The following is a 27065-nucleotide window of genomic DNA, read 5'->3' on the forward strand; positions in this document are numbered from 1 at the left end:
AATCCACTCACTAGTGTCCATAAACTAGTGAGAAAATTTTATGCAAAAATTACATTTATATATTTACTCATGATGCTTTTTATTATTATTATTATTATTATAATTAATAAAAAAAAAGAAAAAAAACAAACAAAAAAATATATATATATAATGTTGAAAATGGTCTAATATAAATTTGTATACAAAACAATTGTTAGGGTTCCCTGTAAAGCTTAGTTTAGAACAATTTAGAAAAAAAATAGTGTACGTTAACAGTCAAAAACATTTTAATGTTTTTTCTTTTTTTTTTTTTGAATTCTCTTCTGCTCACCAAGCCTGCATTTATTTGATCCAAAATAAAGCAAAAGCAGTAATATTGTGAAATACTATTTAAAATAACTAACAGTAATTTATTCCTACTATAACAGTAATTTATTCCTGCGATTTTTAAAACTGAATTTTTGCATCATTACTCCAATCACATGATCAAATTTGCTGCTCAGAAAAGTAATTTTAATTATTATCATGTTGAAAACAGCTGAGTATAACTATTTAAGGTTTCATTGATGAATTGAAAGTTCAGAAGAGCAGCATTTATCTGAAATAGAAATCTTTTGTAACATTATAAATGTCTTTATCATCTTTGTTAAATAATTATTTATATAATTCCCATTTTTTTATACCAGGTTGGAGTTATACACTGATTTTCTGTCATGGACCTCCTGAATTAACCTTGGCCACCCCATGTATAAAACTCTAGCTCCGCCACTGACTATGAGGGCAAAAAAATAAATAAAACAGAAACAAAATAATCATTTATTAATCGTAATCGAGATAAAATGTTCAATTAATCGAGGTTTTGATTTTAGGCCATAATCGTCCATCCCTACTATTTATACAATTAATGCTATGCTTTTACTCAAATTTAACTTCAAACCACCGTTGAGTGTTTGTAATAACGTCCGATTGCGATCAAATGTGGATTGGGTTTATATAATGTTGTTGAAATGTTATTCATTGCCTTTTTAATTCAGCTATTTGTTTCACAAGCTTAGTATTTTTCATGTAAACATTCTTTATGAAAATACCCCTAATCTCATGAAAATCACATACAAACCATATACTATCATATCTGTGTGTTAATTAGCTTCATGAATGTTAATGAACGGAGCAGAATGCGGAAGGGATATGGAAGCTCATCATCAGGGCAGGTTATGAATGCGTGATATGATTGACAAATGAGCAGCGAATGAGCTTCATCTGAATTATAACAGCAATCATGGAAGAGAAAACACAGACAGGCAGTGTTCAAAGCAGCTAATGCTTATCATATCGTGGAAAGCAGTGGAAAATGAATAGCAATTATGATTCTGTGTAAAGAAATATCAAATATACATGAATAAAGATATTAGTATTTCTCTGAATTTGCTTACTTTTGGGCTAAAAGCACATGACTGTGTCCCTGAGATTTGTTGACAACCAGAGGCAGCTGCTTCATAATTCTCTGTTCAGGAAAAACCGCTGAAGAAGCTTTGATATCGGTTTTGACAGATTCTAATAGGGAAGCCCTCTTTACTCTGTGTTTGATGTCATGTTTGTGTCTTGAACGAGTGATATGTAAAATATCTTGTAAAGTTTGACTTTTTAAGTTTTTCCAGAGCTTTTCAGGTCCCTCCCTCCTTTCATTTGAGTATGCTCTCTCTTTCTCTCTCTCTCTCTCTCTCTCTCTCTCTGTGGGCAGATAGGAAAAACACTGCCATATAAGGTGGTGTGATAGTGGCCTTGTCCATTTTTACTTGGGAACAGCAGCTGCTTCTCTCACCCCTCAGTCAAAACAACCAGGAAACCTTTTCTCAGTACTTTCTGAGAGTTACAGAAATCCTGCCCTCTGTGCGCAGGTAGAAGTTTTTTCAAAATTATCAAATCAAAAATACAGTTAAAACACTAATGTGAAATATTACTACAATTAAATATTTTCTTTAATATATATTAAAATTTATTTTTTTTCCTTTTCATAGCAAAGCTGAATGTTCAGGATAATTGCTCCAGTCTTCAGTGTCACATGACCCTTCAAAAATCATTCTGTGATGATTTGGTTCTCAAGAATATACATTTCTTGTTGAGCAGTATCAACAGTTGAGCTGTTTGACATTTTTATGCGAACATGATTCTTTGCTGAATAGAAATTTCAGAAGAGCAGCATTTATTTGAAATAGAAATCTGTTGGAACATTATAAATGACATGACTGTCACTTTTGGTCAGTTTCATTCTTGATGAATAAAACTATTCATTTCTTTCTTTTTTTTTTTTTTTATACGCACAAACTTTTGAATGGTATTATGTATGTTATGTTATAATAATAATAAGAATAAACTAGTGGTTCAACGAATCACATACTCATGGTTTGGATATTGCATTTGTTGAGTCAAAGATCAAATAAATTTTGTAAACAGCAATAATTTTTTTTTAATCTTTATTATCTTTATCTTTATCTTTTTTATTACTTATTACTTTTTAAATACCACAGTAAAAACTAATATTAATCAACTTAACTAAGAAAGTTCAACTAAAAGCAAGTGAGAAAAAAAAAATCAAATACACAGATTACAATCATAGATAAATACATTATGTAATAATTACATGTAAAATGACACTATAAATTAAATATAGATGAATCTTTGTCAAAGCTGTGTATATTGTTGTTGATTAACATTATTGACAGAAGCAGGTATTTATAGGCTGCTGTACCTTTAAGACCTAATGCATGGGTACAATATAATGTGTCCAGGGTTTCCCATACATTCTTTAATTTGTGGCGGCCCGCCACAATATCAACGCTGACTGCCACGGATTGATTCAGATTTTTAAACTATTTAATATGGGTACAATTGTATTTTATTGTAGAGCTGCGCGCTGCTTGCTCCCTCCCTCTCACAAACTGACAACAGAGGCACGCACGACTAGCCCCTCCTCTTCGAACACGATCTGAATCAAAACATGAGCATGCGTTAGTTAGAGGACGGATTGTTGACGGTGCTTAATGCTTATTCCCCCAGCGAAGATTCCAGAATCAATCCGGAGTTGAATGGTTAGTAATGAACACTGTTGCTCAACATAACTCTGAGAAGTTAGTCTATAAGCCCTTTCACACATACAGACTTTTCCAGAAAATTACCGGTAAATTGCCATAAAGAGATCATGTGTGAACAGGATCTTTTCAAAAATACCGGTAAATTCGTTCAGGCAATTTACCGGTATGAGAAGTTGTAACATTACCAGTAAATTGCCGGAATTCTGCTGTGTGTGAACGCAGAAGGAAAATTACCGGTACGAGTACGTACGAGTTCAGAACGCGGTGACGTAAGACGTCTAGTCCGGGCCAATCATAACAATGTGACGCATGCACGCACCGTTTAAGAAAATTAAATAAATGTCATCCAACTGAAGCAACAGTGAAATTAAAGCGCTTCTCCTTATCGGGGCGGATGAAGAAATTTGTCGTCAATTGAGAGGAACTGTTAGTGATGCAGTGACGAATGATAAAATAACTGTTAACTGTCTCCTAGAGCAATGCATTCACAGGACAAAGTCAGGTCATCAATAAACTGAAAACATTGCGTCTTAATATCTAAAAAGTTAACGACCATCACAAACAAAGTAGTAGTGGAAGTATTTCTTGTTTCCTTTTATGAATTTTGTCAATCTATTTAGGGATCCTGCTACTCCACAAATCCTGTAGCTCTAAACCAGTGGATCTCAACCCGCGGCACGTCATGAAATCACACGCGACCCATCATGCCGAACACAATAATAATTAAAAAAAAACTTTTAAGTTTTACAACTTATTTTAGTTTGTACCTAGGGAAAAACACATAGGGTACAAACGAGAAGTCGGAGCAGTGAAGAAGAGTGCTGGACATTCGGCATCAACTTTCAGTTTGCCCCGCAACGGCGCTGATAGACTATTTGATATTAATTTGGATCAGCATATAGTTTACATTTGTGAACGTACCTTTTCTGCGATGTCGCGCGTCTTACAGACTGCAATTTACAATCGCAACTTCATTGGGCTATTAATCCTTTCAAGACGAATTTCACTAAATTGGTCAGCTCCCTACAGCATCAGGTGTTTTATTAATGGTGAGTATAATTATTCAAACCAGTCATCTATTACGATGTCTCTGTAACAAAAGCAGTTGCATGAATACTAAAGTTTGAAACAAAAAATGAAACCATCAACAGAAATGACCATGTATTACCCTCCATGTTTAAAAATACGAGCGCAGCTGTTTAGAAGTTAATGACGTCACAGAATTTACCGGTATTTTGGAATGGATGTGTGAATGGTGCTTTTCCGGAAAAAAGACGGAATGTTGTTGACGGTGTGAACAGCGAATTTTTGAATTTACTGGTAAAGTCGTTCCGGTAATTTTACGGCAATTTCCTCAGGAGCGCTTCTGCCCGAGCGCTTTGGAAAGGAGGAGAAAGCAGCGCGCATAGCCTTTTCCACGCGTTATTAGGCGCGATATGTGAATGGCCCCCTATTCATTCATTAATTATTTTTTGCTTGCATACACCTTCAAATATGCCGTGGAGAATCACAGAAAGTGACCAAATTAGGTTTTATTGTGAAATTTTTTTTTTTTGCAAAATTCGAATATCATTTTTATTTATCGAATAATTAGAGCAGAACGAATATTCGAATGTTCGACTATCCGTGCACACCCCTACTGAACACAAAGGAAGATATTTGGAAGAATGTTTGTAACCAAACAGATCTCGGTCCCCATTGACTACCATAGTATATATTTCTTCCTAATATGGAAGTCAATGTGGACCGAGATATGTTTGATTCTGTCATTCTTCCAAATATCTTCCTTTGTGTTCAACAGAACAAAGAAACTCATACAGGTTTGGAACAACTTGAGGGTGAGTAAACGATGATAGAATTTTCATTTTTGGGTGAACTATCCCTTTAAAGGCAGGGTAGGTAAAAAATGTATAAAAAACTTTTTTTCCAAATTTGTTTAAACTTTATTTATATATCAATACATAATTAAAATGTAAGTACTCTGAAAAAGAAAGTATAAAAATCGAGTGTCTGTAGACCTCTCACGACTGTTTTAAAGACAGCTCATTATTTCCATTCACTCCACCCTCTCCCTTCTGGGCTCCTTCCAAAGCCTCTACTACGGCTCGCTAAGTAATGTTATGTTAGCTATATTACGCAGCTACGTGTGCTAATGACACATGCTTCATGAAAAAATAAACAAAAAAATATGTATGATCAAAATACAAAAAGAAAGATTTACCTGTCCAGCAGAAATAAAGCCATCAAGGAGTCACTTTTCAGCCCCTTGAGTTCCCTCAGTTCTCGCAAAGCCACGCCGATATTAACTCGCGTTTTATTTCTTTGTTTATCCAAAGACTTTTTGTTCATTGCCTTTTCTTGTACTGTTACTGTCTTCCTTTTTTTGCCTGGTTTGCCTTCACTAACTGCATAGGCCGGTACTGTGAATTTTGCTTGCTGTTTCTCTGCCATTGTTTTGGTATTCCTAGGATCCGTGCCTGTTGAATTCCTCAAATCAAACGTGCGCGCGCAAGTGGGCAGGTCATGTGTGGCAAAAGGGTGGTTGCCAGAGAGTGACAGTCACCTAAGCCAATCCTATGTTTCGTCTCGAATGGAAATAATGAGCTGTGTTTAATACAACTTAAACGGTCTAGAGTCACTCGATTTTATACTCTTTTTATCAGAGTACTTACATTTTAATTATGCATTGATATATATAGAAAGTTTAAACATTTGGAAGAAAGTTGTTTATAAATTTTTTACCTACCCTGCCTTTAAGGTATCTGACACTAAGTGTTGGCAATGGAAATGTGTACTTGTCACAAAAAAATATATGATATATTTATGATATATATATATATATATATATATATATATATATATATATATGATATATTTAACTTAATCCCCACCCCCCACCTTCCCCGGTCCCCAAACACCACACCACCACAAATAGAATCTAATTCTGTGGGAAACACTGGTGTCACATCCAATTTATTTCTCATTCGTTGTTTTCATTCACTTAAGCCAAACTGTGTTTACAGGTATTTAGAAATTTGTGTGCATGTGTCTGTTCAAATGCAAGAATATATCAATGAGAAATGTGTAAATGTGCCTCTCTGTGCACACAGACAACCGAGTACCGAATCGAGATCTCTTTCGCCTCTTCTTGCACTGGAATAGTTTAAAATTGCTTGAATGTGTAAATTGGCAAGACAAAACGCATACAAATAATGAACTTTCACTTTATGATGGTTAAATTTTGCATTTAATCCACAAATCACATGCATGCTGAACTGTTATGCCTGGTCCAAACGGTTCACGGATCGACTACAATCCATTTAACCCCTAAACTGACTTTGATTTTAGATCCTTGAGGTTTTGATTTTTGTCTCAATGGTTTTAAGAAATGTGTTATAGGTTTCAGGAAATCACTCATAGCAAGTGTGAACAACTGTAACATCCTGATGCTAGTGAGTGACACCAATGTATCTGCCAGACCAATTAAACGACAGAAGGTTTTATTTTGGAAATATCTGCACTGACTGAAAACTGCATGGTGGATTTACAGAAGTGGTAGTTCCCTTTTTGTCTGTTCCAAAACCTGCCAAAAGTTTTGTCAATGGATAATAAACATTTTCTGAACAAAGTTGTAGTTAATGTTAAGTAAATATTGTGCAACATTTTGCATTTAATTTCAACAATTAATTTGTCTCATTTGCCGTCATAAAAGTTTATTATGCATAAACATTGATGTTATATCAGCCATCTGCCACCCATCTCTCTAGATACTGGCATCAGCATCAGTTTAGTTGAAGTGTTCTTCAGCTCTTAACTAAATACAACAGGTTGTGTGATGGTGATAAAGGATTACAGAATAAAGATCCTTTATAAGGATGCACCGAATGTTCGCCCACTGAAATTGTTGAAATTGTTACATGTTGTGATGTCACTCGCTGTGTTAAATAAGCTCTGTCCTTTTTTCAATAATATTTAACTTTCTATATTCCACTTTCCTTGATATTACATTTTTTGTTTATTTTATCTTCCTATTTTTCTTTCTTATCTCAGTTGTACAGACTTCAGATTATTGTATTACTGACTGATGCATATTTCAAATTTCCAATTATCAGTCCACTAATCAGCATGTTATATCAGCGTACAGCTAATTGTTGCACACAGGAGAGCTAATAAACTGAGATGTTGTCAGGGTGAAACTGAGAGAATGAGGAGTGTGAGAGCGAGAGGATGTCTGCGGGTTTAACTGAAGCGTGGATAATCATTCGTCATTATTGCAGTTAGTGTTGGAGGTTGTGTGTGTGTAGGTGGGAGTGACTCACAGTTTGTGTGTGTGTGTGTGTGTGTGTGTGTGTGTGTGTGAGGTAATGATAAAGTGCAGAGATGCAGTATTTTTAACTCCCACTCATGTTTCAGTGTTTTCATTCGCCTTTTGCATTCACATGAATTTCATGGATGTTTCATAACGATGTTGTTTTTGTCATTAATGTGCAAGTCCGTGACTGAAAATTATAAATCATAACATTAAACGTGATTACAGTGGTATAAGTCACTTCTAGAAATCTTTTCTTTTGTTTTGTCACTTTGTAGTTAGTTTTTTTGTGGATTGACAGTTTTAATTTTATGTGTTCCAGTGTAATGAGAAATATTTGAGGACTTATAAGTGAGTCAAACACTTCATTCATAGAGGAAAAATAATTTATGTTTGAATAACACAGAAAGGTTTTTTCCCCACCATGTTTGCTGGGCAACTCTCGGATACTTTAATGGTGATTAGACCTGCAGACGCAATATTATAAATAAATAACTAAAGCATTTTATAATGCATTTTTACTTTTTTTCTTTTATTTGGCCAGAGCTGCATTCACTCATTGACCTTTGGTTGTGTCGTGTAGTGACTAAGTGTATAATAAAATCAGAATTGATTAACATCTTTAAAGAAATGGTATTCGCAGCCTACAATGCTTTCAGAATTTTAATTGTATTTATTTATTTGTTTTTAATTTCTCCTTTGTTCAGCCTGGCCTGTGGAGGCTGAAGGTCAAGTCTTAACTTTTGCACATCAACAGAGGTTTGTTCAGGTCTGTAAGAACACTAAATAGGTTAAGTGTTAAAATACTTGTCTCAGGTTAATGTGCAAAATGGCACTTAATAGTGGTGCAAAAATTACATGCTTTCATGTTAAACATTAAGCAAAGCAGAGGCAAAAGCAGTTGCAACTGTGCGTGTGTTGGGTTGAAAATAGAGCTGCAGTTTTCAGCTGAGGCTCCAGTGTGCTTGTCCTATGAGGGTGTTTGTACAGGTGTGGGTTACATGCGTGTTCATGGCCTGTCTAGTAACGTTGGCCCCTTATATTTCTGGGCTTTTCAGCACCCCTTACACCATCCTCATGTATTAAATGTTTACTTTGGTGTGTTTTGGTATGTTCTGTTTCATGTCTCTGATGGCTGTATGGAGAAGGGGCAACAGGAAGAAATGATGTCATCTCTAAACTGCACCATAACACTACAGCAGTTTCACTGGAGCCTCTGGTGGCAGGTGTCATTTCCTGCCTATGTGTGCTTTGAGATAGACAGTACGTTTTTTCTTAAATAGAAGATTTATATTTGATGTGCTCTGTAATGGGTAATGAGCTGTTGATATGGGGAAATGTAACGGACTCACACAAGAATTCAATCAAATGTCAGCTCTAGTCCCATGATGCTATGCAGTGTTTCCTACTTTTCAGCAGCGTAGTCAGATGTTGAATATCTTTGCAGTTACTACTACAATAGTAGTACTACTATAAACAACTTTAACTGATTTAAACTGATAGTTTGAGTCTTTAGGACTGATTCATTTGAATAAGTGACTCGGTTTGGCTGTATGTTTTCTTTTGCAAACAGTAACTTTTTTTTACAAATACATCATTGTTCCAATTTTATGTTTGGTGTTTTTACTTGCAATAAAAAATGTTAGGTTAAAAAGAATACTTGTGTTAATGTTGTATTGCAAATAAATTTTGCTGCTATTAAGGTGGGATACAGTGAAGGTTATCTTTAAAGGATGAACTGGCTTTTTTTATTATTTTATACTGTTGTCTGAGGTCCACTTATGACATTTTGCAAGGTTTTTACTTTCAAAAACATCAAAATCTATAAATAATAGGTTATTTTCTACCCTGGTTTTAAGGCCGGCTCGAGAACACTCGGTTTTTATGGGCGTGGCGTATTGCAGACTTGGAAGTAAATGCCCATTGCTATGATTGGATGGTAGTTTTGCATAGTAAAATAACTTTCTGTGTGTCTGTTTGACAAGCTGCATCCTTCATAGTTGGAGCCTTCTGTGACTTTGGTTAGATGCACACACAATCAGGGCATATCAAGCGATTCCTAACAAAGCAATAGGGACACGTACTACAAATATTTTTTTACTTCCATAAGTGGGCTGCACCATTCCTGTCGGATCCCCCCCCCAAAAAAGGCACAACATTGCTTTTTAATCTCAGTCTCTCTGCAAATCCAGCATCGACCTGTGGCTTGTTTAAAAATGAATCAACGGTGGAAGGAAGCGAACAAACGCTTAATGTTTAAACATTACTCGTGTGAGCTGAAACTGAAAAGCTGAAAAAATAAAGTTCATGTTTATTGCTTGGTTGTTCAATCCAGTTTAGCGCCACCTAACCAAAACTCCATCGGTGGCAGAAACTGAGAAAAACAAAACCTTGGGAGAAACCAGGCTCAGTCAGGGGGCCAGTTCTCCTCTGGCCAGACAAAAGCAGCATGTTGTGGTTTAATTTCGGGCTGCAACACAGGTCAGATTGTGCAAAGGACTCGTCTGGTTCCCGTGGTCTTGTGCCGATGGCAGTCTTAAGACTACTTAATGGGCAAATAAATAGTGCATAAAAATATTCACTATGTTAACTGATGGTTCTTTTCAATAAAGGAGAGATAGAACAGATGCACTTATAAAGAATGTTTGTGTCCATAAAGATTTCACATTGTGCAGTAAAGGGTAGAGAACTTTCGGAAGTTGTGAAGGCAGGACAGGAGAGAGAGTGAAAAAGGGAGAGGAGGAGGAGAAGAGGTGTGGCTGCTGGACATTCCGAATGCTTTTCCGGTAAGGGTTTCCAGCGAGACCATGCCTGGTATTCCGGTCACAACAGACCTGGTGTTGCTTCAAAGCGCTTAACAAGCACAGCAGTGTTGTAACCTCCAACCATCGCCTCAGTCTGCATGTGCAGGAACAAATCCATGGGCCTGGTGGTCTCAATGTCTGCTTAATTGTTTTAAATGCATTTCCGTTCATTATACGCTACATTCCCTTAGGACAGGACATCATCCAGTTGCCCAAAAAAGGTGAAGTGTGCTCTGGGTGAAAAAGGCTGTAATAAAAAAAAAAGGATGAATGACTTGTCAGATCAGGCTTCATCAACAGAAGTGGATGTTCCTTTATTTTCTAGTGACTGTAAAGCCTTGCTGACATATCGATCTTAATTTTTCAGGCTGGAAATTATGCCTTGTCATTTAACATCCTGTCCTTGAAATATGCCTGTAGATCATTCTACTCAGGGTCTAAGTAAAAGAGATGCTCAGGATTAGTTTTATTCCCCCAGATGAATAAACATTTCCAAAACAGTAACAAGGTGGGATTAGTTTTCGAAATTGTTAAATTGTCTAGCTACATTTATTTACATAAAATGAATCTTATTTATGTACTGATTCTAAATCTCTGTATTTTATTATATTTTTTTTAATGGTCTGGATGTGGGCGTGACAAGTTTATTTGTATGTATCCAGAGCACATGTGATTTATACTATGGAAACATGTTTAGAATTAATGAGAATTTAAAGATCATACTTCTAAAATCAGTGCTTCTACAGTGACATTTACAGTGGCAGTTTATGTGATTGGACCTGCATTGATAAAAAAAAAAAAAAACTTTCTATTTTTATACATTGAATGGGATGCCAGCAGCACTTGTTACCCAGAAACCTGGCACACCGTTTGCAATGAGACTGTTATTTGAATGTTTTACTCAGTGTTTGTCTTTCTGTTTCAGGACTCCATGAATGCCATGGTTTTAGATTTGGATTTTCCAGCCTTGCGTAAAAATAAGAACATTGAGACCTTCTTGAACAGATGTAAGTATCTTCTTTATCAGGTCATGGTTTTCTCTAAATTTTTGTTTTGTGTTATTCTGTTGGTAGGGAAAATACTTAATGGTGGCATCAAGTTTTACAATGCTTCCTGCTACAACATCAACAGCATTGAATTGAATTGTTTTTGAGTGGCTCTTCCTAATTTGGGCCCTCACTTTACAACACTGAATCTCATCACATAAATAATGAACCGTCAACACAAACTGTGAAAACTCTATTTTTGTGTGTGTTAGGAATGAAGAAATGTTTTACAGTTGATGTCATAGAGGATTTGTAATGCACTTTCCATGCAGTTCATTGCAGGACACTTCTGGCTTTCATTTCTAAGTCTTGGAAATTTAGCAAAGTTTTAAATGTGATATATAAATGCATCATTGGTGTATTAATTTTGTGATATTAAAAAATATGTCATTTATGATTATCTGCTGACATTGAGCTAACTGTACTATTGTGGGCATCCACATTCTCATAAGCTAAAGATGTTTTGGCTTGATTGTTATCAGAGACCATATAGTAATGTAGTGTTGTCACGATACCAAAATTTCAGTATTCGGTACCGATACCAGTGAAAATCCAGGGTTCTCGGTACCAAAGCAAAACACAAAAATATGCTAATTAAAAAAAAAAACACACACTTTTTATCAATAAAAATAAAATAAAAAATCATAATTTTAAATAAAATAAAATCAAAGCATTCTTTATACTAATTTACAATTGTGGTTAAAGTTTTTCTACAAGTAATATAATTATGAGAAACAAGTAAACAAGTTTCACCCAAATTTAATTTGTTTTTTAATTAATGAAATTTAAACATTTTATTTTTTGGTAAATAAAGGGGATTTGTTATTAAAATTAAAACATGGGAGAAATATTGTGTCATTTATTTCTTAAAAAGATAAAGTTTTATTAATTTTTTCAACATTAGTAGCAGTATCACATACATTCTACTAAATAATAGTAATATTTCTAGCACAATGCCTTTATGTAAAAATGAACTTTTATTTTGACGGGCTACTTTTATTTTGGTTTTACTAAAATGAAACGGTAAAATGCTTGTGAAGTGACTCCAAACAGTTCTGGTGATGCTGTTTATGTATTTATGTCCTCATTGAGATGGCAGATGCTGAAATTACTGCAAGCGTCACGCGCTTCAGTCTATGTAGTAAACAAACTGGCACGTCTCTGCCATTCATTCATTCACACAGAGACTCGCAGAACATGCAGGATTCATATTTCAACCCACTTTTGCGGCTTAACATTTACAGATACTGGTCCATATGGAGATTTGATTTGATTAATTTATGCTAACTTTGAAAAATTCCGTGACTGTCCATATTAAAATGTAAGTTTCATTTTCATGACTGGATTCCATCCGCATTTTCTGCTTCGCGTTTAGTTTTAAGGATGGGTGGATAGATGGAAGTTTATCTAATTTGACATTTGTGCCCAAAAATTTAGTATTCAGTTTGTTTTCACAAGTTCTCATCGATATTTGTTTAAATTCAGTAGCCAGTACCATGTCTGTGTGAAAGCATGTGTGTCTGTCTTCTGTTCATGCGCTATTAAACTTTTGACTAATTATCACATTCTGTCCCAATTTTGTTCCTGTTTCTGCCTGTTGTCATGGAGACCAGTAGGGCTCTATAATGTTTGGTTTGGAAGAGAGAGTGTGACTCAGTCCTCTCATCCAGACTGTGAACTCTCTGTACTGGCCTTTTAGAAATACCATTCCTGATGTTGATGTTGCACTAAACATGCTCAGTGTTTTGGTGAATAACTACTAAAGAATTTATATATATATATATATATATATATATATATATATATATATTATTAAAAATATATATTATTAAAAATAAAAATATAGATTTAGACAGTTTTTACAATGGCTCGCACTGTATAAAGGTCCTAAATGATTTAATTTTCAAGGCTCACAACTTTCAAAATGGAGTCTGTTTTATGGAGTCTATGAGATCTGAAAAGTTTGTCGAAAAGATGTTTTGTCTGCTGAAAAATAGTTATGTTGTTAAACAACTGTAAAATCCATTAAAGGCATCTACTTCTCTCACAGCATCTTTTTCATTTCTGTCAAAAATTATATTTGGTGCTACCCTGATTAATGTCTGTTATGGATAAATACTGGCCAGTTAATAAATGGAAATTTTATATTAGTCAGTCATTACTATTGACAGACCTGACAGGTCACTAGAAAACAAATTCTAGTTCTTCATGGCATGACCAAGGAAATGCGATTTTGATGTTTTATGTGTACAGATGAGAAGGTTATGGGCCAAATGAGGGAGCTCCAGATGAAGCCGGATGATTTTGACCGAGTGAAGGTGATCGGTAGAGGAGCGTTTGGAGAAGTCCGGCTGGTAAGGAATTTCAGGATGCATTGAAATGTGTTGACTGCTAAGAAAACTTACAGATATTTTTTTCCATTGTGTCTGATGTGATAATCCTGTAGCTAGTTTAGGAGTACATTTAGTGCAAAGGCCATTTATTTGTACAATAGCCCATACAAGTCACACATGCACTGTTAAATCAATCTGTGCATCACATTTTGAAAGCACTATGCTAACTCCATGAGAATGAGATTAATTGCAATTACTTAAATCTATTAATAACCACAATTAAACTAAATGTAATGCGTAAGTTTCTGTATGGATGTGTTAAGTGAGTACACTTGTACTAAATGCTGCGAGCAGTTCTTCATGTAATTGTGTATTTAAATGTCAGGTATATAAAAGAAAGAAAGAGCATGTGTAGTTTTGTATTGCACTCTGGTTGTGTGTTTGCAATAGTCAGGGGAGAGATGCAGTAGGATGCGTCTGGACAAGCCTGCAGACACAAATAACATGATTACCCAGTATTGTCCTCGGTCATTTGTCTGACAGGGGCTTTGTGGGTACGTTATGCCTAAAGCACAACAGAGGGTGCTTTAAAATGTGGCTTGTCTGTTTTAAAGTCAAAACAGCATCTCACGGAGTGTTTATAGTTTTTATTTTTAAATCTATTTGGCAGTAAGGCACAATGCCTGTTAGAAATTGAAAATGTTGTTTGTTAGTAATGTATTAGTGAACCTCTTAATATTATTCTCGCAGTAGTTATGTGATGTAGATGCGTTATGATCTGGTTGTGTGTTTGTGTAGGTTAGGCATAAGGCCTCTCAGAAGGTGTATGCTATGAAGGTGCTCAGTAAGTTTGAAATGATCAAACGCTCAGATTCTGCCTTCTTTTGGGAGGAGCGTGACATCATGGCGTTTGCTGACAGCCCATGGGTCGTACAGGTAAGATGTGCTGATATCTTTTTTTGAAGCCAAAATGTTGTACCTTTTTTTTTTTAATTCCAGCTTACAAGTGCAATGAGGTTTTTTATATACAATAACTCACTATGGTTTGATCTATGAATATAACAAATGTGCTGTTTCCAAGCATTAAATATCACATATGCACACTATAATTCAAAAGTTTGGGGTCAGCAAGACTCTTTTTTTTTTTAAAGAAATGAATACATTAATTCAGCAAGGATGCAATAAATTGATCAAAAGAATCATTATTACAAAGAACTGAAAATATCATGCAGCATATCATGTAGATTTCAACATTTATAATAAGAAATGTTTTTTGAGCACCAAATAAGCATTTATTAGAATGATTTCTGAAGGATCGTATGACACTGAAGACTGGATTAATGGCTACAAAAATGTAATTTTTGCCATTACAGAAATAAATCACGTTTTGAACTATATTAAAAAAATTGTAGTTATATTTCACATTATTACAGTTTTTACTGCGTTTTGTAATCACATAAATGCACCCTTAGTATGGAGAACAAATCACACTGACCCCAAATTATAGTGTATGTTTTTATTGATTCCTTTTATGATTATTACAGTGATATTTCATAAAAAAATGAAATGGGACACTTTTAATTTCGCAACAAAAAAGTATTTTTTCTGTCAGATCAACTGTCTGCATTTTAAATTCCATATTTCAAGCATAAATGACAACTGTTTTGTATAAATTGATTGTTTTTTATTTTTATTTTACCTAATTAGCTAGCTGCTCCACTTAAAAAAAAAATGTGTTATGTTAATTGGACCATGAATATATCAGTGTGTCTAGTTTGAGCACATACACAATCTCTCAGTCTATAGAGGGGTAAAAAATTCTTAATTCTTTCTTGTCTTTCCCTTAGCTGTGCTGTGCGTTCCAGGATGACCGTTCTCTTTACATGGTAATGGAATACATGCCAGGAGGAGATCTTGTCAATCTCACCAGTACATATGATGTTCCAGAGAAGTGGGCAAAGTTTTACACCGCTGAGGTTGTGTTGGCTCTGGACGCCATTCACTCTATGGGCTTTGTTCACCGAGACATCAAACCAGACAACATGCTGCTGGACCGCTGCGGACACCTCAAACTTGCCGACTTTGGGACCTGCATGAAAATGGATGGGGTAAGGGGATAATCGGTTATTGCAATATGAAATATCAGTAGTTCACATGCTCCCATCAAAACTTCGGGCTTGCTCAAGATTTTTTTTGGGGGGGGGGGGGGGGGGGGTGTAATTGCATGACAAATACCTTGAACACATGTCAGTTCTTGTCCAAACTTAAAGGACCAAAGAAAAACTCAAAAGCTGTTGAATTTGAAAAATGCTCAGTTTATGTTGACTGAAGATTAAATGTGGCCAGATCAACTTTTTCCCCATCTGTTTTTGTTTTAGAAGACATGAGCAAAAATAGCTCAACTGTGATAAACTGAAGGTAACATTGTGATCCTGTCCTGTATGTTTTCTGCTTTATCTCTATCACATGTGATAATTATAGAACAATAGCTGTAAAATATTGACTCTACGGGTCTGGGATGCTTGAATGTCATGGGCTTGGTGGAGTGAAGCAAAAAATCATAGCAGTAAGAACACTAAAGGTGAACAATCTAAACAACTTAAAACAGCAAATATATCAATATATTTGTGTTTATTCAACAACAGTAACCTCTGTGTCTGCTGGGACACTGAACTCAAGAATAGATAGGCCTATAATAGTAGGTTATGAAATACATCTTGTTACATACCAGACACTAATGTATATTTATTACTGGGACACATTTTTTTGCCCCACATTTTACATATCTGGGGTATTTTAGTCACTTTTATTGCCAGTTATTTCCCCCAAGTCCTGGTTAAGTTCCATCCCTGCCCTTTAGTGCCACAATCCAGCCACAGAAACTAGGCTGGACATACAGCTTGATGATGTTATAGTGCCATCTACAGCAGAGAAGCAGAACTACTCTCTTAAAAATATTTTTTTGAATTAGTTTCAGTTTGTGTGCTAAAGATGGGTTGATACTTCCAGAAATCATGCATTGAAACAGCCACTCAATTCACTTCAACTAGAACACCAAATCCAAATAAATTATTTAAAATAATACAAAAATAGTTCTGAAATAATTTTAGAAATCCACTCAGATTCAGGGTAAACAATTGTAATGTGATATGTTATTCCTTTTTGTAAATTGTATTGCTATATAGAGTCTCTAGGTCGACTAAGATCCTATCAGTTGACTCATTGATTGGCTGATTGTTTGTAGACGGGGATGGTTCATTGTGACACTGCGGTCGGGACCCCTGATTACATCTCGCCGGAGGTTCTTAAGTCTCAGGGAGGGGATGGATACTACGGACGCGAGTGTGACTGGTGGTCAGTTGGAGTATTTATCTACGAGATGCTGGTTGGTGAGTCAGGAATGTGAATGTGTGCGTTTGTCTAAAACTGCATTTGTAGCATTGGTTTATTAAATGAGATTAATGTTTGTGTGTGCAGGTGATACACCGTTTTATGCCGATTCTCTGGTCGGGACCTACAGTAAGATTATGGACCATAAGAACTCCCTTAACTTCCCTGATGACGTTGAGATCTCTCAAGAAGCCAAAAACATCATCTGTGCCTTCCTAACAGAGAGGTGAGCTTTTACATGCACAGATAGATGTACACGTAGTCCTCTGTGTTTCATATTGTTTAACTGCCAATGTTCACACATGTTTGACAATATGTTTTTGTGTTTGTGAATGCTTGCATTTGGTAGGGAGGTTAGCCTGGGCCGAAATGGCGTAGATCATAACCATAAAAAAACTAAGGTGAACAACAATCTAAAACTCAAAACAGCAAATACTGTGTCTGCAGGGGCACTGAACTCAGGACTAGATAGGACTATAATAGGTTATGGAATACACCAAATGTTGTGTAACAGATACTAATATATGAAATTCACTACAGGGACACTTTTTTTGTCCCACATTTTACATATCTGGGGCATTTTTGTCACTTCTATTGTCAGTTATTTCCCCCAAGTCCTGGTTAAATTCTGACCCTGCCTTTTAGTGCCACAATCCGGCCACAGAAACTAGGCTGGACATACAGCTTGGTGATATTATAGTGCCATCTAGAGTAGACAAGCAGAACTACTCTCTAAGAAAAATGTTTGAATTTGTATCAGTACACCTTTGTGTGCTAAAAATAGGACAAGACTTCCAGAAATCATGCATTGAAACAGCCCCTCAGTTCACTTCAACTTGAACACAAAATCAAAATAAATGATTTAAAATAATACAAAAATAATTCTGAAATAAGAACATTTTAGAAATTCTCTAATTGACAATTTTTGTGTTTGTGGATGCTTGCATCTGGTAGGGATATTCGACTGGGACGAAATGGCGTAGAAGAAATTAAAAGACATCCTTTCTTCAAAAACGACCAGTGGACATTCATCACCATCAGAGAGAGTAAGTAAAACACCTTCCCACCTCTTTAAAAAAAAACTGAATATATTTCTCAAATGCTTCCTTGTCTTTATGGATGTGTGGATATTTGAAATACAAACTGTACTTGAAGGTAATGTAATATTAATGAACTAAAAGGCCTCTTAAGGTGCCGTTCACATATCGCGTCTTTTGCGCGCTCAAGTAAGTTATTTCCAATGTAGGCTCGCAATATGTGAGCTCATAATGGAAGCGACGCGATCACGACGCGCACGTGGTGCGACGCGCTCGTTTTTTCCGGGCCGCACCGCATCAAGTTCAAAACATTTCAACTTTTCAGAATGCCGCAAGCGCACCGCGGGTCATGTGACAAGAACTAACCAATCAGCTTCATCCTTTCCCGTAACAACTTTGAAAGCTCAGCCAAGATGAAGGAAAAACTGATCATAGTTGTATATGGATTTCCATTTTGAAATAAATTTAGTAGCAGAGCTACTGCAAGCGATTTTTAGTGCTGCAAATCCATTTATCCTTTGCTGAATTTTCCGCGTCTTCATGGAGAGAGCGCGTCATGGTTGCTTAGCAACGGCAGCCGCCTCAGGGGCGCAACTGGCCGAGCGCTTTGGAAAGAAGGAGAAAGCGGTGCGCCTAGCGTTTTCCACGCGTTTTTAGGTGCGATATGTGAACGGCCCCTAAAGTCCATTTAAAGAGTACTTTTTTCATGTTTCTTACCTGCTTCTTTTAAAAAGAACAATTTAAAAAAAAAATCTAATTAAAATAAATACATTTAAATCAGTTTTGCACCTTTTTAATAATCTTTTGCCATGGTTTGAAGTACACTCATTTTGATGTCTCAACTAACATACTGAAGTACATGTAAACTAAATATATATTTTTAATGTGCTGAATTGCAGTTGGATCATTTTAAATGTGTATTTACAAATATATTTTTAATTAATGATGTTCAAGTTTCAGTAAACCTAAATGCTTTTTAGTAAATTCAGCAGTAAATTTAAACCATATTTAAGAAAATAGAAGTATTTAAGTAGGTCAGAAAAGCCCTAAAATGTATGTGCTATTTATTTGCATTTAAAACAAACAGAAATCAACTATATAAAACCGAATGAAAATGAAAAAGTTCTAAAACTATAATAATTTTGCGTATTTCAGTGTTACCTAACAAAGAGTAAAGTAAGCCTGTGAGATGGATGTAAACATTTCAGAGCAATGTTATCTTCATCTCTACAATCTCAGTGCCCTTTACCCTGAAAATACGTTTTTGCCCATTCTCTCTCCAGCTGCAGCACCTGTGGTTCCAGAGCTGATCAGTGACATAGACACCAGTAATTTTGATGAGATAGAGGAAGATAAAGGAGAAGTAGAGACCTTTCCCACACCTAAAGCCTTTGTTGGCAATCAGCTGCCCTTTGTGGGGTTCACTTACTTTAAAGAAGACCAGTAAGACATTTCTCTCTTGTCACTTTTGTACAATAATCTATTTCTTGGAACAGTGTTGCTTCTGCTTATGATGTCCTCAAGCAAAACTAGTTGAATAACTACCGTCACAGATGATCCGATATGTTTTTGTGTAGGTTGTTGAATGCTGTTAACAGTTCAGCAATGAAAAAAGATCCAGTATCCAAGACAGAGGTATGACATAGATATACTCCCACCTTTGTCAGCTTATACATGTCATTTAACTGCGTTATGCTCTTTAGAGACTGCACTTACATCATACAGTAGTACCTGGTTAGAGACTTAATGTGAGACTTGGACTTAAAATGGTTTAAAGTGCCTCTTACTACATTGGTTGTAACATTTTTTTTTTCTTTCTTTCTCTCTGTTTCTTTTTTTTTTTTTTTTTACCCACAGGACAGTTTAGCTGTAAGTGTTCACACACTTTCTGCTTAATATACATCTTGTTAGGTAATTATACATTTAAGAGATTGATGACATTAAATTGCTTGATTTTCCACTCAGCTCCAGAAGAAAATTAACTCTTTAGAAGAGCAGCTCAACAATGAAATGCAGACCAAAGAGGAGTTGGAGCAAAAATACAGAAGCAACTGTAGCCGCCTAGAGAAGATCACCAAAGAGCTTGATGAAGAAGTGAGTGGGTGTTTCATCTCTGGGATCTCAGTTAATTGTGTGTAGGAATATGCAATAATCTTACCATTTTGCACATGTGTTTATAGATTAATAGCAGAAAAGGGTTGGAGACGACTCTGAGACAGCTGGAGAGAGAGAAAGCTCTCCTGCAGCACAAGAGCGTAGAGAGTCACCGCAGGGCAGAGAGTGAAGCCGACCGCAAACGCTGCTTAGAGAATGAAGTGAACAATCTGAGGGATCAGCTGGATGAAATGAAGAAGAAAAACCAGAACTCTCACATCTCCAATGAGAAGAACATCCACCTGCAGAAACAGGTGAGAGTGGGTTAGAGAAAGAAAATAATTTCAACAGCTATATATATAATGTTTTGCAAAACAAAACATTTATGTGATTATTTTATACTTATATGATGTTTTGTTGCATACTCTTAAGTCAGAATAATACAGTGTCTGTTAAAAGCATCATTTAGTTACTTAAAAGCAGAGTTCCCAGAATTTCAGTCTTCCGGGATCAACACATGGCTATGTGTTTTTCTCATGTGTGATCAAGTAACAGACTGATCCTGGTAACATAACGTTATGTCCCCATTATAAACTCTCTCCGGCAGCTGGATGAGGCAAATGCGTCACTGCGGGCGGAATCTGATGCTGCTGCAAGGCTGCGTAAAGCTCAGACAGAGAGCTCAAAACAGCTGCAGCAGCTGGAGGCTCACGTGAGAGAACTGCAGGACAAATGCTGCATGCTGGAGAACAGCAAGCTCACACTAGAGAGAGACAACATCAGCCTGCAGGCTGCGCTGGACGCAGAGAAACGAGAGCACACCCAGGGCTCTGAGACTATCTCTGATCTACAGGGTAAGTGCATATCCTCTGTTTTGGATGTGTGCGTTCATTTCACAATCAGAAATATTCATCCACATTCCATCTCTTGTCCGTAGCACGCATCTCTGGTTTGGAGGAGGAAGTGAAACAGGTGAGACAGGCCCTGTCTAAAGCTGAGATGGAGAAAAGGCAACTCCAGGAGAAGCTTACAGACCTGGAAAAGGTACACAAATCTTTCTCATTCTAATTTCCTTCTTCCTTGTTGAGACACTTGTGACATCATTATAGGCTATGGTTGTGGATTCATACGTCGTTAGTGCCTTGCTCACAGTATGTTGATCATTCCCTGCTGAAGTAATGTTGTTCATAAATGGTTATTAGAAAGCTACAGACTTGATTTACTTGCAACCACTCTTCTAATATCCCTCTCTGTTTATGCACCCAATAGGAGAAGAGCAATAACCAGATTGACATGACCTATAAGCTGAAGATTTTGCAGCAGGGTTTGGAGCAGGAGGAGGCGGCACACAAGGCCACAAAAGCACGACTTGCTGATAAGAACAAGATCAGCGAGTCCATCGAAGGAGCCAAATCTGAGGCTGTGAAGGGTATGAGAGTTTAATGGGATTAAAGCACATTTAAAAGCTTTTTTTTTTCATGTGTTTTAATTTTTCCTACTAAAAAAGGAAGCTTAACAGTTAAGTTTACTTTGAAGTGTGCAGTGGAGAATATGATGGTTTAGATTTGGAGTTAGATTTGATTGAGGAATTGCTGGTTTTCTAGAACATAACAATATTTTATGGCTTGTTAATATGATTATCTGTGTGTGTTCACCTAGAGCTGGAACAGAAGCTGCAGGAGGAACGTTCCTCTAAACTGCGTGTAGAGAACAGGGTGTTAGAACTGGAGAAGAAGAACTCCATGCTTGACTGCGACTATAAACAGTCACTGCAGAAACTAGAGGAATTGCGACGACGCAAAGAGAGACTCACAGAAGAGGTTTGTGGAGGGTAGAAATCCGTTTTTGCCAGAACTGCATATGGCCGGTAAATTGAGAATTTACTGCCTGTAAATGTCTCTTACTGGCCATGAAACTATGTATATTGCATTTATTTATTTATATTACCATTCAGAAGTTTGGGGTCAGTGACAGTGAAGACATTGTACAAAACATTTTTCAAGTAAATGCTGTTGTTTTGAATTATGCTGTTGTTCTATTCATTAAAGAATAAACAAAAAAAATCATGGTTTTCACAAAAATATTAAGCAGAATGTATTTTCAATAAAAACTTTACTTTAAATTGTAATAATAATTCACTATTTTATTGTAGTTTTAATCAAATTAATGCAGCCTTGAACAAAAAGTGACTTCTTTCCATTAAAACCATCCTGATCCCAAACATTTAAATGTTACTGTATTTCTTTATTTTGGGATATTTTTATTTAAATATACACGTTCCTTTATATAGCAGTGGAAAGTTGTCATTACTTGTGTTTTTTTGTCATTTGGTCATGTCATTTGAAGCATTATGTTTATCGTATATAAAAAAACTTTTTTTCCCATCACAATTCCACAGTTCCAAAATGTTTTCTTGTGCTCGCTCTCTCTCTCTCTCTCGTTCTCTCTATCTAGGTGAATAATCTGAGTCTGAAGATTGAGCAAGAGATTCAGAAACGCGCTTTGACTCAGAATGACCTAAAGGTTCAGAACCAGCAGCTCAACACCCTGCGAACTTCAGAGAAACAACTCAAACAGGAGATAAACCACCTGTTGGAAATCAAACGTAGCCTTGAGAAGCAAAATATGGAACTGCGCAAGTATGCAATGCATGCATAATAATTAATTGAATATTCATTACCTTACACACAATTTAATAAGGTTGTGGTTGAAGAACATCATCTTTTTTTGCAAAAATATTGAAGTTGTTCATATAGTAGATCATTTTCTGTGTATGTGATCCTAGGGAGCGTCAGGATTCTGATGGACAGATGAAGGAACTACAGGATCAGTTGGAGGCAGAGCAGTATTTCTCTGTAAGAAGTCTAAATTCTATTTCCCTCCAGAAACAAACTGAACACTCAAAAGTCTAATAAGACTCTGTGTGCATATGTGTGTGCGCCTGTGCGTTTGTGTGTAGACGCTGTATAAGACACAGGTGCGGGAGCTGAAGGAAGAGTGTGAGGAGAAAAATAAACTCTATAAAGACATGCAGCAGAGTCTACAGGAGCTACAGGAGGAAAGGTGAGATTTATGTCCAATAACAAGCAGAAAGTCCACAGCCTAGTGTGTAGAATGTGTTCAGTTTTAATTTTTAACATGTCATATATATATATAAATATATATATATATATATATATATATATATATATATAATTCTATGTGCCTTTTTCTCTTGTCTCATTCTCAGGGATTCTCTTGCGGCCCAGTTAGAGATCACACTAACGAAGGCTGACTCGGAGCAGCTGGCGCGCTCAATTGCAGAGGAGCAGTATTCCGACCTGGAGAAGGAGAAGATCATGAAGGAGCTGGAGATCAAAGAGATGATGGCCAGACACAGACAGGAGCTCGCTGAAAAAGACACCACCATCACCTCAGTGAGTTACACCACACTTCAGCTATTAGCTAGAGTTACAGAAATCTACACATTTAGATTTGCAGCAGTCTTGAGGATATTGGATGGTGTTAGTTTTCATTTTCCCATCCTTCTACAGTTAGAGGAAGCTAATCGCACATTGACGAATGATGTGGCAAACTTGGCCAATGAGAAAGAAGAACTGAACAACAAGCTAAAGGAAACACAAGACTGTAAGTTGATGACCAACTCATATTGTTCTTGCTGATTAATTTTGGTGGACTCCAGTAAAACAGGCTATCTATACAGAGACACACACACTTTATTATTGTGTGCAAAAGAATTCACAATAATGGATTCTATGTGATATTTTCTTATGTGTAAAATGAACATGATATCAATTTAATTTATTATATTTCATTTTCTAACAGTTTATATACATATACATACATATGCACATTATTATATTATATGCATGTTTCTTACATAACTTGATATGTAATTTAAAATAAAAAAAACAAGTATAATATTTTCGATTTATAGAGTTGTTCACACAGGTTTCACAGTGGCTGAGTTTGTGATGACAGAGTATTTTTGATTTTCAGACCTGCAGAATCTCAAGAATGAAGAGCAGTCAATCATTCAAGTGAAACTAGCCCTTGAGAAACAGCTTCAGTCGGAGAGAACTCTCAAAACACAGGTACATCATAACATTGTCCTTGAAGAAAAATGAGAATCAAATGAAGTTTGATTGACTTTTATTTATTTTTACAGCCTCAATTACTACTATTTTTTTTATTTTACTGGCATTTAACTTTAGGCGGTGAACAAGCTGGCAGAGATCATGAATAGAAAGGAGGTCAGAGGTGGTGGAAGTCGCCGTGGAAATGATACAGACGTGAGGAGGAAGGAGAAAGAAAACAGGAAGTTGCAGCTGGAGCTGCGTTCTGAGAGGGAGAAGCTCAACAGTTCTATTATCAAATACCAGAGAGAAATCAATGACATGCAAGCGGTATGACCGTTAATTGGTGTCTGAAGAATGCCACACTTCTGGACATAGAGTCAGATTGCTTGTTTCTTACTCTTATTATTTCCTGCAGCAACTGGCAGATGAGTCTCAGGTGCGTGTTGAGCTGCAGATGGCTCTGGACAGTAAAGACAGCGATATCGAGCAGCTGCGCAGCCTGCTGAACTCTCTAAACATCCAGTCGCTGGACTCTGCCAGTATGAGCAGCGGCCCAGAAATGGACACTGATGAATCACTAGCAGGTATTAAGTTCTTTTCCAAATTTCTTTTCATTCTGTTTTCCTCTGTCCTCTTTTATAACTTTTCATTTTTAATTCACTTTCCTCATGTTTTTTTCCACATCGTCCCATGTCACTCTCTTTTCTTTCTGCTCAGTTTTGGTCTAGTCCTCAGTTCAACTATTGATCTTTCACCCTTCACCTCACTGCAGAGCCTGACCCTACAGGTGACCTGCATGGTGTTCAGTGCATGGCCTTTTGACCTTTTAAGACTTGCCTGGACCTCATGTTTTCTGTTCTGTTTCTCTGTTGTAGTTATATAAAACTGCTCTGTTTCATTATACATCTCTTCCTCTGCGTGTTGTATAGAGACAAGACTGGAGGGTTGGCTATCTTTACCAGTGAGGAACAACACCAAACGATTTGGGTGGGAAAGGAAGGTATGTTTTTAGACAAAAGTATCATAACATTAGCACAGAATCAGTTCAGAATCAATCACCAAAAGAATCAGTTTGGTTCAGACGCGCTCGGTGTCAGTCTGCGTCACGCTCAATCATGCCAAAGTCCTTTCAGGCAAGTCGTGCCACTTGGCCGCCATCTTGGCAACGCCTCTGGGCAGCTATTTCAGAATAACAAGACCAGGCTTCTATCTAAATGAATGGGCATAGAGTCAGAACTGCACTTACACTGGACACCGGGACATAAAAACATCATGTATAGAAACAGCAGTGAAATATGATAAAAATCACTGAAATGTTTGGATGACTTTGCCCCAAAATAAGGTTTAAAACGCCTTTTTCCCCACAGTTTATACCTTTACTACGCATGCGCAAGGGTTCCTCAACTGTGCGCATACGTCAGTGGAACCAGACGATAGGCTTAAATGTTTTCCTGGCTTGACTGTTAAAAGCAGGTGATTGGCTTTCCGGCAGGAGGGGCGGGACATGTGCACACAACCGCCATCTTTGCCGTTACTCAAGTATTGAGGATCGAGGAAGTGGCATGTCTTTTATAAACTGTCTCTGATCATGCATTCGCAGTATCATCATTTCCTAGGTTCTCGAATTGGACGCGTCCGACAGAAACGCTTCTCGGTTCAGTGTACTGGTGATCTGAAAACCGATGCAACCGGTTGTTGACATGAGAACGAGAAACGCTCTGCCAGTGGGCGTGTACGTTCGATATCTGGTTCTGCTGCACAAATTTTCCCCCGGCCTTTATTTCAGACCGGCCTTTATTTGTCCGTGTTGACCACGTCCCCGGCCACTATAAGAGGCCGGCGTTTATTTGACTACCGGTTTTTATTTGAGGAATTACGGTATATATAATTAATACTAAAATGACACTGTGTGAGGTTATAGTGAGTGAATAAAACAATTTCCTATTTAATAAACTTTTAGTTCTATTAGAATTATTAATTTATGTTAATTACCACTAATTATCAGGACTAAACCTCGGGTGTCTTTGTAAACAAGAGCTAAACCTCTAGAGTTGCAGTGCTAGACACTGATACTCTTGCATCAGAAGCCTCATCCAGTGTTTCAGTCAGTCTTTTGTTTCTTTTCTCTTCTCTAGTATGTTGTGGTGAGCAGCAAGAAGATTCTCTTCTACAACAGTGAGCAGGACAAAGAGCTTTCGAATCCTTACATGGTGTTGGACATAGAGTGAGACTTTTTATTCTTTAAATCCATTTCATTAAATGAACGGCAAGCTCATTCATTTTGTCCCAGTCAAAAAAAAGTTGTCATTTATCCTTTTGACTGACTTGAATCATCTCTGTCATCTTGTCATTATCTTGATTTCTCTGGTGTTCTCTTGACAGTAAACTTTTTCATGTGCGTTCGGTGACCCAGACGGACGTCTACCGTGCTGACGCCAAAGAGATCCCCAGAATATTCCAGGTATATTGGTAGACCACAGTTACCACAGGCGGAGTATCAGGGAACTTTTAAACTTGAAAATTGCTTAAGTTTTATAAGATGGGATTTGAATCCTAAGAATAAAGTCTGTAAACAGAGAACTCATTGCTTCTCATTGCTTCCCTCAGATCTTGTACGCTAATGAGGGTGAAAGCAAGAAAGAGCAAGAACTGGAACCTCTTCCTGGGGACAAGTCCAGCTACATTTGCCATAAGGGTCATGAGTTTATTCCCACCCTGTACCACTTCCCAACGAACTGTGAAGCCTGTACCAAACCCCTGTGGAACATGTTTAAACCACCTCCAGCTCTCGAATGCAGACGATGTCACATCAAGTGCCACAAAGACCACATGGACAAGAAAGAGGAAATCATTGCTCCGTGTAAAGGTGAGAAGGGTCTCTCTTCTTTCTCTCTTAATGGGT

At 36.8% G+C, this 27065-nt stretch overlaps 1 protein-coding gene across 3 annotated transcripts in view; it reads left to right on the top strand.

The window, feature by feature from the left end:
- The window catches only part of LOC132110580 (rho-associated protein kinase 2-like), a 55188-nt gene that overhangs the window by 21399 nt on the left and 6724 nt on the right, over positions 1-27065 (top strand). For all 3 annotated transcript variants that reach the window (XR_009424663.1, XM_059517299.1, XM_059517300.1), the window contains exons 2-29: positions 11110-11191; positions 13484-13584; positions 14362-14499; positions 15411-15671; positions 16808-16952; positions 17041-17179; positions 17908-17999; positions 19274-19433; positions 19568-19625; positions 19848-19859; positions 19956-20084; positions 20171-20398; positions 20692-20938; positions 21022-21128; positions 21354-21513; positions 21744-21904; positions 22539-22723; positions 22870-22939; positions 23044-23147; positions 23314-23500; positions 23618-23711; positions 24084-24178; positions 24299-24490; positions 24579-24747; positions 25093-25163; positions 26299-26387; positions 26546-26624; positions 26771-27029. Coding sequence is in view for 2 of the 3 variants with exons in the window: in XM_059517299.1 (XP_059373282.1) it covers positions 11110-11191; positions 13484-13584; positions 14362-14499; positions 15411-15671; positions 16808-16952; positions 17041-17179; positions 17908-17999; positions 19274-19433; positions 19568-19625; positions 19848-19859; positions 19956-20084; positions 20171-20398; positions 20692-20938; positions 21022-21128; positions 21354-21513; positions 21744-21904; positions 22539-22723; positions 22870-22939; positions 23044-23147; positions 23314-23500; positions 23618-23711; positions 24084-24178; positions 24299-24490; positions 24579-24747; positions 25093-25163; positions 26299-26387; positions 26546-26624; positions 26771-27029 (3814 nt within the window). In the remaining variant the exon portion in view is untranslated. The remainder of the gene's footprint in view (positions 1-11109; positions 11192-13483; positions 13585-14361; positions 14500-15410; positions 15672-16807; positions 16953-17040; positions 17180-17907; positions 18000-19273; positions 19434-19567; positions 19626-19847; positions 19860-19955; positions 20085-20170; positions 20399-20691; positions 20939-21021; positions 21129-21353; positions 21514-21743; positions 21905-22538; positions 22724-22869; positions 22940-23043; positions 23148-23313; positions 23501-23617; positions 23712-24083; positions 24179-24298; positions 24491-24578; positions 24748-25092; positions 25164-26298; positions 26388-26545; positions 26625-26770; positions 27030-27065) is intronic.

This window comes from Carassius carassius, chromosome 30, assembly GCF_963082965.1.
Source record: "Carassius carassius chromosome 30, fCarCar2.1, whole genome shotgun sequence".
Taxonomy (NCBI): Eukaryota; Metazoa; Chordata; class Actinopteri; order Cypriniformes; family Cyprinidae; genus Carassius; species Carassius carassius.